Source organism: Vicugna pacos, chromosome 16 (genome assembly GCF_048564905.1).
Source record: "Vicugna pacos chromosome 16, VicPac4, whole genome shotgun sequence".
Classification (NCBI taxonomy): Eukaryota; Metazoa; Chordata; class Mammalia; order Artiodactyla; family Camelidae; genus Vicugna; species Vicugna pacos.
Genome location: NC_133002.1, coordinates 43363786 through 43379280, shown reverse-complemented (window position 1 = coordinate 43379280; position 15495 = coordinate 43363786). Strand labels below are relative to the sequence as shown.

The 15495-nt window shown below is 49.4% G+C and overlaps 1 protein-coding gene and 1 pseudogene across 1 annotated transcript in view; both read right to left on the bottom strand.

Moving 5' to 3' along the window:
- PITPNA (phosphatidylinositol transfer protein alpha) overlaps nt 1-15120 on the bottom strand; it is a 35986-nt gene extending 20866 nt beyond the window's left edge. Inside the window, exons 1-4 of the mRNA XM_006214435.3 lie at nt 14845-15120; nt 10950-10980; nt 6248-6393; nt 3458-3549 (exon numbers count right to left, since the gene is read on the bottom strand). Coding sequence (XP_006214497.1) covers nt 3458-3549; nt 6248-6393; nt 10950-10980; nt 14845-14864 — 289 coding nt within the window. The 5' untranslated portion in view covers nt 14865-15120. The remainder of the gene's footprint in view (nt 1-3457; nt 3550-6247; nt 6394-10949; nt 10981-14844) is intronic.
- On the bottom strand, nt 906-1002 carry LOC116283764 (U6 spliceosomal RNA; annotated as a pseudogene).
- Nucleotides 15121-15495: the final 375 nt, after the last annotated feature.

Below are 15495 nucleotides of genomic sequence, written 5' to 3'. Positions count from 1 at the left end.
GATCAAGATGATAACTAAAAGGCCTACTGAAATAACTGCCCTGTTACCAGCTTAAAGAAAATCATGTTTAACAAAAAAAGGAAATGAGGGGTGTCCAAAGAGGCCAGTTTGGCAGAAATGTTCCAGCACCGACTATCCTGGGAGCAGGAGTCCCGGGCTGTGTATGTGGCAGATCTAGCAGCCCCACCCCGAGTGTCAGGTTGGCCTGGTTTGATGACGCTAGCCACCAAAGTTCTCCAACCAACCACCCGATTCTGAGTCCATGCTCTCCAAGCAACCGTCTCCTAGTCTGGCCTATGGAGGGACCAAATGTGCTAATCAACGGACACAAGGGTCTGATCACTTAAGCAAGTGGACGCTTCCCACTACACGCTGGCATGCTGATTATAATTTGGTTTCCCCTGTAGGAAAGTCCACAAGGAAAGAACGCCCTACTCAGCAAACAGCAATATCTGGTTTCATTAGTAATTCTGCATTTCAACATAACCTAATATATTGGCATTTGGTGGTTTTATACACTAGTCTTTCTGAGACCTTGAGAAACAGACCCACTCAGTTCTGACAAATTAGGCTTCTGAACCTCCGAGGATGATGACCCTCCCTGGCCTTTAATGCCAGCTTGGGTGATGACCAAACAATCTTCCCCAATCTTCTCTAGCCTCCCTGCCCCTCCAAACACCTTTGCATTCAGAGCCTTCCCTTTTCTTTAAGCTGCAACCCTAGTTACACTGGCAGTCTCAGGAAACCTCTACAGTTGGAAAACAGGGCTCTCCAAATGAGACCAATGAGGTACTTTAAAACCACGGCTTTAATGAGACTGTATTCAGACCAGGGTTAAGGTTAGAGGGAGAGGCAGGAGGAGAAACATTCATTTTCCTCTTCCTCCTTTCTTTCTTTCTTTTTTTAACAGAACCCTCCACGAATCTGTGTGTCACCCTTGCACAGGAGCCATGCTAATCTCCGTGTCATTTCAATTTCAGTCTACTGCTGCTCAAGCAAGCATCTCTTCCTATTTTCATTCACAGACTGAGCCCCATCTTACCCCCTCCTCATGTCCCAACTCATGAGCATTAGGGGAAAAGAAACAGAGAGAAGTAAGAGGACAGAAAGAGCTGATAATGGGTAGAACATTCCAAGTCCATCTGCATTCTACTCAGAACAAGGTTAGAACCTTCCAAAAGGCACATGGAATTCACTCCCCATTCCTTTATCCATCTCACCCCAAACTTGGATCTACTGAGGCCAAGCTAAGAGGTGTGAACAAATAATCTTTTTCCTACCACTCCCCAGAGGGAACTGGACATAACTTTCCATGTTTGTATCTCTTATTTTAAAAGAGCAAGGTCTAACTGAACAGATCTAAGATTCAACACATTCATTCTGTCTGACAGTGGATTCTAACTGTAAGGTCAGATCCCACTGAAGAAGCCAACATTTCCCCCTACTCCCTGCCTCTCCTTTTCACGGAGTATTTAGAAATTACATTTTTCTTCTTTGGGCCAAAAATCAGGACAATATACAAATGAACATTTGACATCTAGAAAAATGTCCATTTCAGCTGTAGCACACTCTCCCTAGAATTATACAGAGGACAGTGGTATCTCTCAGTCGGCACAAGCTGTGTACCCAGAACCCTGCCCCATGCATGCAGCAGTCCACATTATCTGTTTGCCTCCTTTATGCCAAGTTGGCTAAGGTTCTTATGACGCATGCTCAGTGCAACTCTCTGAGACATCAAGAAAATTCACCTTTGGCCCTAGATCAGACACACCCAGCCACGCTGTACACTGTCTTTTAAGAAAGTTTGTGTATGCTTCTTTTCCAAGAACTGAACAGCTTCCTGCCTGATGCTTAGGGAATAGTGATGTTTACATTTTCAGCTACAGCAACAAAACTCTAGGCATTACACATCCCCGGTCCCACCAATGATTGTGCATCTCCTGATACAAGGTTCTTGGACCTGTGTAGGGCCACTGATGACTGAAGAGAGCAATGACCCTATGCTCTAGAGTTCAGTCATCCCCAACGTCCACAGGATAAGGACCACATAGGTGGAACATCCTCATCAGAGATAATCTAGGGAGTGCCAGGTCTCAACAAGTAAGTCAGAGTACATGTAAGCAGAGGCTGGCAGAAGGACCCCAGAGCCAGACTCTTTGTGCCAGCAAATGTAGACTGGCTGGGGGAAACGCTACTCAACTTAGTCAAGTTCCAGGGGACCTCTAGGGACCCCCATAGGATACGGACCAGTACCAGCTTGTGACCTACAAGAGGTCTACTGCTAAATGGCCCTCTAGACCTAGGAATCCTGGAAAGCTAAGAGTCTAAACTACTCAAAGGGAATTCCAGAATGTCTAAGAATAGAAAGCTCTCTGTGGAGGTTCAAATCTTTTCTTTCCAGAAATTCCAGATCGGAGACTGGCAAAGATTAAGAGAATAATTCCACTTCTAGTCCCACCTTCAACTGTAGAACTTGCTGGCTGAGCGGAAGCCACAGATTCAGGGCTCTCAGCAGTGACCTCCCTCCTGCTTGTCTTCTCCGTTCAAATCTGGTGTGAGTACTGCAGGTGTTACATAACACACTTGGGGGATAGCTGTTTCTAAATCCTTTGTCAACAAAAATATGGCTTATTTCAGTTTTTCTACAACAAGATCAGGGTTTTCTGGTTTGTTTTCTCGATGTCTAGGCCTGGCTCTTCCCCAGGGCAGGAAGGTCACCCTGCAGGCCCTTTCCTATAACTGTCTCCCTGGGCTTCACTGCTGCTTTTCAAACCAAACACAAATACATCACATTAAAACTGGAAATTTCAGTGTCTAACAATAAGGGAGTGGTTTAGAAAGATTACAGTACATTCATACAATGGAATACTATGCAGCCATTACAAATTTTTTTAAAATAGTGACCTATGGAGTATCAGAGAACGGGTTCTCCATTTACTAAGTAAAAATGAGTAATTTAATAATTAGTATGATTATTCTAGAAAATGTGTCTGGAGACTTTTATATATAATGTGTATATGTAAGCATTTAAAAGAAAAAAGGATTAGAAAGAAACACTAAAATGGTAACAGTGACTAGGAATGGAAAGATCGTAAGTGATTATTTTCTTCTGTTTGTACATATTCTCCAAAATTTAAACAGAAAATATTCCTTTTGTATTCAGTAAAAACAATCAAAGTTATCATACCATCCCCAAATAGGAGGGATTGGTTCTGTGCCATCTTGGGCCATGGCTACTTGGTAGTTCCCACCCAGCCCGCTGCCAAACTGCTCCAGACAACACTGCCACTCACCACCAGCCTGAAGGGAGGCCCCAAGCTCATCCTTCCACTGGCTTAATCTAGAAAATGAAGGTGGGACACAAAACCCCAATTCATCGCCACCCCTGGGCCCACTGGACCACACGCTCCAACCACCTTGGGGCCCAAACTCCAGCTCTGGCCGGGTCTGCACTCACCGGTTCTGCAATAAGGGTAGGCATTCCACGCTTTTTCATGTATATTCAGGGCTCCCTCGGGGGCCAGCATTCGAACAAATGTGGGCACTTTGCTAAGTGAGAAAGGGGTGGTGAAAAGAAGCGGAGTTAGAAGACAGTAGGCTTTTCCGGCACATCCTCTAGGCGGCAGCTCTAGCTTCTTAAGTGGGGAGTGGGTATGCAGGTCCCACTTGTGAGTGAGAAGCCACCTGCCAGAGCCTGACCCCCTCACCTCGGCTGGCTACTAACCCACAACCGCAACTTGCTCCACCGCCTACCAGGAACAGAACAGCAGGTGCAGCCCCTGGCATCCTGCTGTGGCTTATCGGTCGTTATGTGATCATTACACACTTTTCCAGAGATCACTAGGCCCAGGGCATGATACTACACATTGCGAGGATGAGATGTCTCCAAGGGTGGACCAGTGTAGGTTTAAGCGCCAGTGTGACCAGCTGACTAATTTGGAATATGGGACCCAAGATGATCTGATCTGCTATCTGCAGTTCTGGGTGGTCAGGAGGGTGTCAGGGCCATCTGCCTCCCAGGACAAAATATTTCCTTCTGTTCAATTCTTATCTCAGGTTACAGAACAGCAGGTACATTCTACAGGTGTGAGCACATTCTGTTTCTTTTTTTTTCTTTTAAAGGTATGTAAAATCTTCCTTCCTTAGTTTTTAACTGTAATCTTTGCAGTTGTATCAGCTTTAGTGCCTGAGGCCTAAGAAAAGAGCTACCTCCAGGAGAGAGCTAACTCCACAGGCTGAGATGGTTCACTCACTGCCACATTTGTTCAGATAAGTATTTCTATGTGTCAGGCACCAGGATACATACAGAAATCACATAGATGTTTCTCCTGCCCTCACGGAGCTTCCATTCTAGTGAGGAGTGGAACTATTCCAGTGGAGGCCAACACTGTAAGTGCGGCTGTGATGAGCAATAGGGGGCTTTGGGGGCAGAGCCCCGTGAGAACACGGTGCATGGGGAGGCTCCCCAGGGAAGGGAAGGTTTACACGAACACACAGAGGAGACAGTAGGTAGGACTGAGCTAGACAAAAGAATGGGAGGGGGATGGGAAAAGCTGGGGAAAGAGAAGTTCAGAGTAGCTGGTGTAATGTATGAGGCAGGGAATACAGGAGAACAAGCAGAGGCTGGGGCATAAAAGATCCTATAGCTTTATCCCGGGGGCAAAGGGCCTTCTATAGCTTTTAAGCTGGGGAGTAGCAGATCCATTTTCTGGACAGAACACTTGAAGCTGTGTGAAAAGTGGAAAGCAAGGGTACTAGTTTGGAGCTGCTGTAGTAACCCAGACATGAGATGATGGAAGCGCTGGAGATAACAGAAGTAATGGAGATGGAGTTGAAAGGACTTGATTTGATATGAACAAGGAAGAATGTGGTGGTGGCCCTGTGGTTTCTGACTGGGACAACTAACGGTGCCAGGAAGGCTTGGGGCCTCCCGAGGAGAGGTGGTCAGGGCATTCAGCACTGTTGGGCTTTTTTTTTTTTTTTTTTTTTTTTGGCAGTTGGGTGTTTGGGGATTAAGAGCAGTGGTAGCAGCTCAAAGTTTACACTCTCTTCATCAAGAAGAGCGTAAGACAGGTCCCACCCTCCGTATGTACAGACTCCCTCTCTGCCACTCTGGTTGGACCAAATGAGCCTTGAGAAACCAACTGGCCCCTGCTGCCCACCTCACTATCTCTTTTCAAAGTCCGCTTTAAACAATACAAATACACTATGGGAAGGTGTATCTTAAGCCTTACCCTAATTAACAGCTAAGGGCTCAGTAAGGATTGGTCGGCAGTCAACTCAGAGGAGGGACAGAGGAGGACCAAGAGGAGGCATGGAGGGAAAAGAGCACCACGGCAAGGAAATGGGATGGTGCTGAGATTTTCTGCCTGCTTCACAGTGTTGCTTTCCTCCTGGCTCCACACTCATAAATCCTGTACAACTCTGGGCTGGCAGGTCTGCTTCCCTAGAGCAGTAGACTACATTAAAGCAGCGATTTTTACCAAACTGAGATTAAGATTCAGGTTTTAGTTGCACAGGTACTTAATGCCACCAAACTTTAAAATGGTAAAAACGGTGAATTTTGTGTTATGTATATTTTACCACAATTTTTTTTTCATCAGATTATTTCTTCCAATACTGGGTAGTTACTAAAACTTCAACTTCCATTCAAGCTGGCATATGTTTACTATGGCTTTCAGTTTAAAGAAATATTACAGTTTATAGAAATATTGGGCCAGCTTATGGTTTAAAGAAATATTACTTTTCTGGTTAGAGATTCAACAATTGTGTGGTTTGTGATGGATTTGGGTATACAAATCAGTTCCAGCTAAACTTTTACTTATGCCTTTGATCCAAAGAGAAGTACCAAAATTTCTCTGGCAGCTGATTTCACAATATCAGAATTTAAAATGCTACCTGACCCCACAATTCTACTTTTAGGAACATTTACTATATATTTACACACATGAGTAACACTATCACCTCACCTGACCCCACAATTCTACTTTTAGGAACATTTACTATATATTTACACACATGAGTAACACTATCACCTCTGGGGACTAGAAGCCTGGTGGGGCAAGTGTAACTTTTATTTAAAAACAGACAAACAAAAAACCCTTTAAATGGGCAAAGAACCACCTCCACCCATTCTCACAGGTGAAGCAACTTGAGCAACCAGCTAACCACCTAGAAATATCCCCAGTTACCCGCTGGCTCCGCCTCTACACCAGGCTGTCTTTGGCTCTGCTGCGCAGCCACCTACCTCTGTAAGTGGTAGATCTTGTGTGTGTACTGGCCTTTCTCACCGTCCTTCTCATAGGGCTCGTTCACCAAGACCTCCACACCTTCACCACCACCCGTTTCATTTTTGCTGGCCTCAGCCACAGAATACAGCTGCCCTACTTGATACTGAAGGAACAGAGAGATGGCAGTTACTACCAATGCAGAATCTTCTCAGTGGTTGCACATGGGTCCAGCTGCCCAGAACCAGTTAGATTGCTCTGGAATCCCCTGATCCAGGAGCTCACCCTGCAGTTTCACACGGGGCCTTGCCCAAATCCACCCAAGGCTGCTTCATGGCCTCTCTTTAGCCATCAGATGTGTTTAATTTCATCCTTCCCATTTTCACATCTTCCAACAAGGCTTAAGGAGGAAGGTGAATATACTTAATCTCATACCACTATCCAGAAAACAGATTAGAGTCCAAAAGGGTCACTTCTGCCCTGGACCTGCCTCTGGTCCCAAATCTCCAAACAAGATCTGGATGGGTGGCCAGAAGTCTCTTTATCCCATTTGTCTAAATAGATCCTAAGACATGACTTCTTGTAAAGAAAGTGACCCAGGGCTCTGTGAAAGCCACAACCTCTGCTGTAAAATTGGCTCATCTACTTGCTTTCTCTCCAGTGTTGGGCCCTCCTCACCGTGTCAGCAGCTCAGAAACCAGTCTTGCAGGGAATCAAACCTCCTGATGGTTTCCTGATTCCTGGTGGAGCTAAAGCTAGTGCCTTGCTTCCTGTATTAGACAACACAGATTCCTACCCCAGGTGCTGGCTGGGTGCACCCTCTGTGTTGGCACCCATTAGATGGCCAAAGCCTAGTTTTTCTTTATTTGGGTCACATGCCACCCTATCAAGTCACCAGTCAAGATCACTGGCCTCCTCTGACCCTCTCAGGACAACTCAGTATTAGGGCCAATGATTTCGGCAAGGACCATGCCTGGCCCCTCTGCTCCCTTCTCTCTGAGGGAAGCTGTCTGGAGGGAAAAAAGATGTGAAAAGAGAACAAACAGCAACAGTTAATGCAGGAAGTTACGCCTATACCAAAGGATGAATCTTCCCTATCACGGCCAATGCTGCCAGACACAACAGTTTAGGGAGTATGAGAAAAAGACAAAACGATACTTGACTACAGTGTGGGAAAACAGGTGGGGAGAAAGGTTTTCCTCAGCCCCTGTGTCCCTTCCCCAACCTCCTGGTACTCCCAGGAGTGAAAGACAAAGGTTTTTCTCCCTTTGAGATTAAAACAGAGAAGCTACACTCTGGGAAGCTGCCACTGAAACCACTGCCTGCAGCAGCACCAAGCAGAGCAGCCGCAGGCTTCCCCCAAACCTGGAAGCCTGCTCTACCGTGTGGCTCCCTAAGCACTGCAGGGAAATTTCCAGCAAAACATGGAAAGTGAAGCAGCAGGGCAATTCACCATTTACCATGAAGCTGACAGAACCCTAACTTCCAAAGCTAAAACCCAGTATAAGATGCCAAGGAAAGGCCCAGTCAAACCATCAAGGCTGTTAATCCTGAAAAGAGAAACATCTGGGTGAGAGACAGTCACCTTGACCTTGCTAATCCAGAGTAACATCAGGGCTGCCTCAATGCCCCAAGCTGTCCCTGTGTCTTTCCAAGTCCACCCCCTAACAGAGGCATATGTGAAAACCCCACCAAGTGGGCCAGGGTTTGGCTGAGCCTGGGATTCCTAAGAAGCAGCAGTAATTCTGTTTCAGAGAAGAGTCATAAGAACACCTAACCACTGACTCAGCAATCCTAAAGGGCAGGCCAGGGAAAGGGCCTGGTGGAGGGGACTGGGTTGCTGGCTGCTGGTACTGCTTAGGGAGGGGCCGCAGGCAGAGACTAATCCCCTTCATTTGGTTCCTCTTCGCTGCAGGAATCAGAGGGCAGGCTCTAAGAGGATCAGTGTGTTGGGCTGGCATCTTCCCCTTTTAATCTCTCTTGATATTCTGATCCTTTAATCCCAATGAGACATGTGAAGGCAGTTTTGTTAATCCAAAGGAGTAAGTAAGACTGGCCTCCACAAGCCACAAGTGAGGGGCACTTTTCATGTCAGAGGGTTCCCTTCAGCACAGGGGCTCCACAAAGCAGAAAGCAGCCAGATTCAGATGGAGTGGAAGTAGGGGTTACAGGTCAGAACATTAAATCAAATAAAGAGCCCAGAAGAGATCCGGATTCCAGCCTCCTTAGACCAAGAATAGCACTCCCTGCCCTGGAGATCTGCTCCCTTGTTCCCAAGAACTAAGCTAAGACAAACAGAGACTCCACCACTTTGGCAATCTGGGAGTGGTAACCCAGGAAGATGCAGTAGGTAGGCCTGAAAAATGTCATGAAAGACACCACAGCTGTTGGTCTCAGTTCCATGGACCAGTCAGGCCAGGTACCGTAGGGGCCTGGCAACTTGCATCTCTGGAAATGAGAAGTAAAACAGCCCTGCCCATAGCAGGGGGAAAAGGTGGGCCAAACTGAGCCAGGAACCACTGGTGGACACACCACCAAACAGCCAGGGCTCTGGTGCTCTCCTGCAGAATGTCCAGAAACCCTGCAGAGTGTTAGGGCAAAGGCTCTGGCCAGCCAGAAGCTAACTTCACCCCAAAACATTGACTCATACCATCAGGATGGTCATAAAGACAGGGCCTTCTCTTTTCTCTTCCCCACCTCAAATCAGACAGCTCTGAGGGCTTCAAATCACAGCCTCCAACTGGGAAGTGAATCCAATAGCCACATGACACTGGGCTGTTCTCACTGGAACTGTGGGTCAGGTTGGGTTATCAATAAAGACTCTGAGAAGGCTGGTCACTACTTATTTCTTCTTCAGCATCCTCATTCAAGATTTTCTCATCTTCTGGAACTAAGGTTCAAGACATCAAAAGAGCAGCTCCTGCTTCAACCCTACCCAGGCCAAGCACTGCTTTCTCATTGGTGGATTCTGAGAACAAGCTGGCCATCACCAGGCTCACAGATGAGTCCTAGCCAGTGCTCACTGCCTGAGCTTCTGCTTTCAGGCTTGGTTCACCTCACCCCACTACTTCCTCAGTGCTCAAAAAAACAATCGCCAGCTGAAAACCACCAACTGTAGATGTAGATGCTCTCAAGGTGAGTTCCCCTTTTCCTCCACTCTTGGCCCCACCATAAACAAGCACTGTTCTGGCCCCTCTAGCCTTACTGTGGAACAGCCAAGAGGTGCCCCTGGACAGCACTGGCCTTCCTGGGTCTGCCATGCTTCTCAGAGACATTCCTACCTATCATTCCATCAAGAAACTCCCTGTGAAAAGATTCATTTCACCCTTAAATGCCACTTTGAGGAACTCCTGACTTCCTACGGGACATCTTCCTCACTGTGGTGTGGGAGCTTCCTGTACGGCAGAGAGGGAGTCATCAGACCCCCAAGAGCTGAGTGTCAGGACAGCAAACATGGTGGGCATTCCTGCTTGGCCTCCTGGTTTGGAAAATCATCACCTGCTATTTTTCATAAAAAGGTGGGTTAGCACGGCACCCCCACAAGCCAGCAGCTCTCAGCCTAAGCACGTGGTTCCCAGACCCAACTGGTACATCTCAGGGTCCCCAAGGATCACAGCATCTACCCCGCCATCTCCTTTCTCCAGCTTCCCCAGTCTCATTTCTATTATCCTCCTTTCCCAGAACTCCCACATCATGTTTGGGGCACACCCGACCCCTCCCCTGGGTCTCCATAGCTCTTAACAGACATGTAGCCCACCACTGGAGACAATCTTCTGGGGGCCAATGCTTGCCCACCTTTTTTTGGGGGCCAAGAGGCTTGGCTATTTGGCTGTGGGCTCTGTTGGCCTGATTTCATTTTTCAAAGGTCCATTTCATATTTGGAACAGAGTGAAAGTTATCTCAGGAGCTTCCTGCTGACACCACAGGAAAGAGTGACTGGGGGACCTATACTGGCTGATCACCCTCACCCAAACTCCAGCTTAACCGGAAGCTGGGGGGCCTGTGGATTCAGAATAAAGCAAAGAGCAAGGCTGCTCCCAGAAAGGAGAGTGGAGGAAGTTCAGAGAAAGGGCGGGACGAGGGAGGCTCTGTGACAGTCTCCTGCTGTCCAGGAGACCGACTCTGACTCAGCATGGCCTATGAACCTCCTTGTGGCAAATCCTGCCAGATCCTCATACACAGGGACGTCAAGCCCAAGAACCATAAAAGGACAGAGGGAAGCCAAGTCCATCTGCCATTCTCCGCCCTCCATAAAAGGAGGGCTCCAGGCCTTGGTCTTTCCAGGAGTCACCCAGAGCGTGCCTCGGGAGGGCCTCAGAGGTTTCCAGTCTTGCTGGTTTGTTGCACAACCAGAGATAACCAGGCACACTTCCCTGTTGAGTCATGGAGGTCCCAGAAATATACATACTTAACCCCCTCAATAACATCTCCCCAGACAGGCAGAGTCCCAGCAGGTAAGAGGGGTCAGTTTAGTGTCTATTCAAAGTTATCTAGCAGGCCAGCAGCTCGAGGCAGGTCATACATAGTTGCCCAGATACGTAAGTGCCTTCCATCAACTGAAAACTGCACCAGGAAAATTCACATCGGGTACTGATTATCTCTATGCTAGAACAAACATGAAAACCACACAGATATTAGCATAGGCCGCCTGGAGCCCAAGTGAGCTAAGAGTCACAAGCAATTACATCCAACTATGGATAAAAAGGAAGAAAAAGGACTTACCTCTTCTACAGACACAGGCAGGATGACTCGACTACGAGAGAGAGAAAAACAGTATCAACATCAGGCTCTGAAACCTGCTCTTAAAGCATCATCTTAGAAAAGTAGTAAATGTTTTGCTGCCTGTGACCCTACATTTCACCGTCAAAAACCCAGCAGAGAATGGCCCCCTGAGTCTAGGCCCCTCTGTCCGTGCTGGCATCCCACTTAGAACCCTGTGATTCAGTGCAAACCTGTCTCTTCTCAGCTACTTCTCAGGCCTGTGACTCACATTTGGAGCTGTCTTCTCCCTCTCCCCAATGTCTTTCCCAACAAAACTTATCAGTGACTCTAGTAAAAGAGAGAGGTTAACATAGGAGGACCCATCCCTGAAAACTCAGAAGCCAAAATGAAGATTCAGACCCAAGGACGCAGGCACTGGGGATTTACATCTCTGTGGACCCAACCTCCCAACAACAGTCCTTAAGGTGTGAAAGGCTAGGAAGGGGTCAAACTCCGCTGAAGCTTAATCACCCTGAGAACACACCAACCAACCATCTCTGCTCTGGGGCCAGATAATTACGATATAAGCTACTACCACAAAGCCACCAAGAGAAGACAACTGACTTGTGTCCTGACCTTCAGAAGCTGTCCAAAGGCATCCCAACTGATCACTTTCTTTTCCTTCTTCTCTATTTCAATGACCACCAATCATTGGATGCACCACCTATCAATCACCTGATGGAGAAGGCATGGCCAGCAAAGTCCCACACTGGTCAGAATTCCACACACAGAGGTGTGAGGGCCAGCAGCCCGCCTTGCGGGGACTTGTATTTGTAACGAAGAGCAATGGCCAATCCCCAGTTCAGAGCTGAGAGGTCTGAGAGCTGAGACAAAAATGCTGGGTTGTGTTCCTACAAATCAAGCCAGCTCCCAAGCTTAGATTCTTAGTCCCCAGACCCTAGCTGGAACCCCCAGAGCCTCCTGCATCTTGCGTGTTTGGTGAAGCATGTGCTGCTATGCTCTCCTTCCTATGCAGTGCTTCTGCCAATCGGAATCCTCGCTCCAGGCTGGTAAATAGCCTGCTCACTATTTTGTAGTCCCATAAAGGTCCCCCAGATAGCAAGAAGCACCCAGAGGGGTCTGGGAAAAACATCACACTCAAGGCAAGGCATCGAGCAGAAAAGTAGCAGGAAAAGCAAAACGGACTCCAAGTCTTTACTGCCTGCTAACCCCCTCCTCCAGAATGTCTCAAATAATGTAAATTCTGCAGGTCACTGGATGCTGCCACTATTGCTCTCCTCCCATCAGAGAAAGCCGACGGTGCAGAAAAATACTTCCAACTTGGAGGTCACAATTTCTCCACCCTCAGAAGAAACTTCCTAGAAAACAATAAGCCTTTTATCTTCAAGAACAGCAGTAAAAATCACATCCTAGAATTTGCAGACATCAAATCAAGGAGAATCCTGTTAGAGGAAGTGTCAGAAAAATCAACAGGGACAACCTTCAGGCCCTGGGTGGGCACCAAGTCTCCCCTCAAAAGAGACCGGTATCAGCCAGTTCCTGACAGGATGCTCTGAGGCAGCGATGTTACAGCTGCGCCCCCCGACGTTCCTCCCTGTCTCCTTGGGAGCAAAACCACTTCAGCAGTGAGAGGGTGCAATTCCAAAGGACAGGGCCACAGAGGCAGTGCGGGGCTGGGACTGGAGCCGTGCTCACTTCAGCGTGACCTTCACTCGCACTCTCCCCAGAGCTGCAGCACTGCAGCCATAGCCAAGTGTCTCCGATGTCCCCGTCCTGGTCCCCCGTCCTGGTCCCTCGCCCAGGGATGCACACATGCGCCCAAGCACACACAGGGCACAAGTTGGGCAGGAAGGAAATGCAGGTGCCAGACAGGCTCTGCATCGCTGGCACCTTGGGCCTTTCCCTGGCAGGCTTCAAGGGGAGTAGAACAAAGACTGGGAACGGAGGACCTCTCTTCAAAACTCACTCAGATCTCTTCTGAATGTCCTTTCCCTTCCCTGCCTGGTCTTCTTTACAAAAACTACAGGTTTCTATAGATTCTAGAATTCAACTGGGAACAGAACAAAGAATCAGGAGAATGGGAAGAGTCTATCATCCGGAGTGTCAAGACTAAAATCCAAAGGGCACAATGCTCTCCTCCCATTGGCTTCCCCAGGCTCTTCCTCCTCACCACACAAAGCTCTGCACTCTGGCCGGATCAGCATCAGATTGGATGTCAAGAAAGAGAGGTGGAGGGGCTTCAAAATAATGCTCTTCAGATGAGGAGTCAAGCTGGGATGACACCTGGGTCTCTGTTTCCTTTGCTATCCAAAGCTCCGCACTATGTCCTAAATGTCCTAAACACCTTCAAGAAGCAAGCTGGATAGAATGGGGGCAAAGTCCATTCACTGACAAAATGGAAACAGCTCTCTTTGCACACCTGCCCAGCTACCAAGTGAGTTCCACCAGTTGCTCTCTACCCGCACATCTTCCTCTTCCAGACCTCCTGGGCTTCTGGCCCAGTGCTGCCCACTTGCCCTCCTCTCCAGGGAAGCACAGTTTCACTATAAGTTCTGCACAGATATATCCAATCACTCCTCTCCCCACCCCCCAATCTCTCCTCTTTGAAGAAAAAAGTCCTAAGATGTTTACTTGGAGCTTCAGGAATGGGTCATCTTGTATTTGAAAGATTTAGAAATCAAAACATCCACCCCGTCATCCAGTTCCCCCGATTTCAGGAGCTAGCCCATCTCCCTGAAACTTCTACCAGAAGACACTCGTTTCCCACCCTCCAGGCACTACTCAGAAACTCCCTCACTCTTCACTGTCTTTCCTCAGTCAATGGCTTTATGAAAACCTCCCAAATTTCTCAAAGCAATTTCCCTATCCCTCTGCACCAAGACTGAAAATCCCTGAGATAGGCTGGCCCTGTCCCCCACCCTAGTAACATGCATATTCATTCATGAGCACTCTCTCTTCCCAAACTGCCCTCCTTCCAGGTAACATCCTGGCCCTCTCCATTACCATAACTCCTCAGTATCACTTCAGCCCCTGACCAATATTTTCTGGACTCCTCACCAAGTGTCCCCAAGTCCCAAGCAATCACTCTAAGCTCTTTTCCAAATACCTCCTCCCCTGTGCCCATCACTTGGGCACCATGTCACACCACCAGTCCCCTCTGCTATCTCCTTAGCCCCTTCCCCTGTCACTCAGCCTGGCCCTGACTCCCTAGTCCTTTTCCAGTGTCTACTTATTACAATCCTGATGCCTAAGGCAGCCACTCCTCAGACCCCAGGCTGCCCTCAACACTCCTCCTCATCATCTCAACTCCATTCTTGAAGCTATCTTATCTAATCTCCCAGTGCCCCTTGGTACTGTTCAGCCCAAACCCCTCCCAACACTGGCAGGATAGCCAGCCCTGCCTGCCCCAGTCAAACTGTTCCTCAGCCCCTCAGACAACTCCTCCCTCTATCGTGGGTCCTGCAGCTCTGGCTGGCCCCTTCATCCCTCAGCCTCCACTCGAGGGCCACCCCACATCTCATCCAGTGCTCAGCCCCCTCAGGCCCTCCTCATGCCCGGTCTGCCTCTCACTGTCCCCTTGACCCCATCTCAGGCCTGTCCGGCCCTCTTTGTCCCCTCGGCCTCTCCTCAGGCCTATTCGGCCCTCGCTGCCCCTTGGGTCCCACCTCAGGTGCTGTCTATCCCTCTCTATCTTCGTTGGGCCCACCTCGGGCCCTATTTGGCCCTCGCTGTCCCCTCAGCCCCTGCTGTGCCGCCCAACAGCCCATCCAGCGCTCTCCGTCCTGTCGGGCCCCGTCCAGCCGCTGCATCCCCTCCGCCAGGCCAGCAGCCTCCCTGGTCGTCATCCTCGACTCTCCCTCCTTCCTCGCTTCCGCACGGCCGGCCGGACACTCACTACTCCTTGAGCAGCACCATGTCGCTTCGCGGCTCGGCGGCTGCCCGCTGCCTGCCCGGCCTCCCGTTCGCTTCCCGGCGGCCGCTCTCCCCGTGGCCCGGCCCGGCCTGGCTGCTTGCGCGTCTTCGTCGTGGTCTGCTCCGTCCCGCCGCTCTCGCTGCAGTCGCCGCGCCGACTCCTGCCGCCCCGGCCTCGCCGACTCCCGCGCGGCTACCGACGCCGCCCGGAGCTCCGGTTCCGCAGCGCCGCGCGGGGGCGGGGCGTCTCTGCGGCAACCAGAGCGTCACACGCCGCGCTGCGCGCTGACCTCAGCGCAGAGGCGGAGCCTTCCCGGGCCCGCCCCCTCCCGTCCTTAAATGGGTAGCGCTGTAGGCATTCGTGTCCGGGGTGGGTCCGGGTCTTGCGCCAGACCCGGGCAGTAGGCGGAGCCGACACCGAGGTGTCACGCAGGGTCCTAGGGGTGACTGCTCACCTGTAGCCGAAACAGATGCACCTGTATGTCTGGACCTCCCTGGTGGTGTGATTTGAGATCTAGGTTGTGTCAAAAAAATATTAATTAATAACGGCCAAGTTTACATGCACATACTCTTCTAAGGGCATGACTCCTCACGGCAACCCCGCCAGAAGTATATTATTACAGTCCCCATTAAC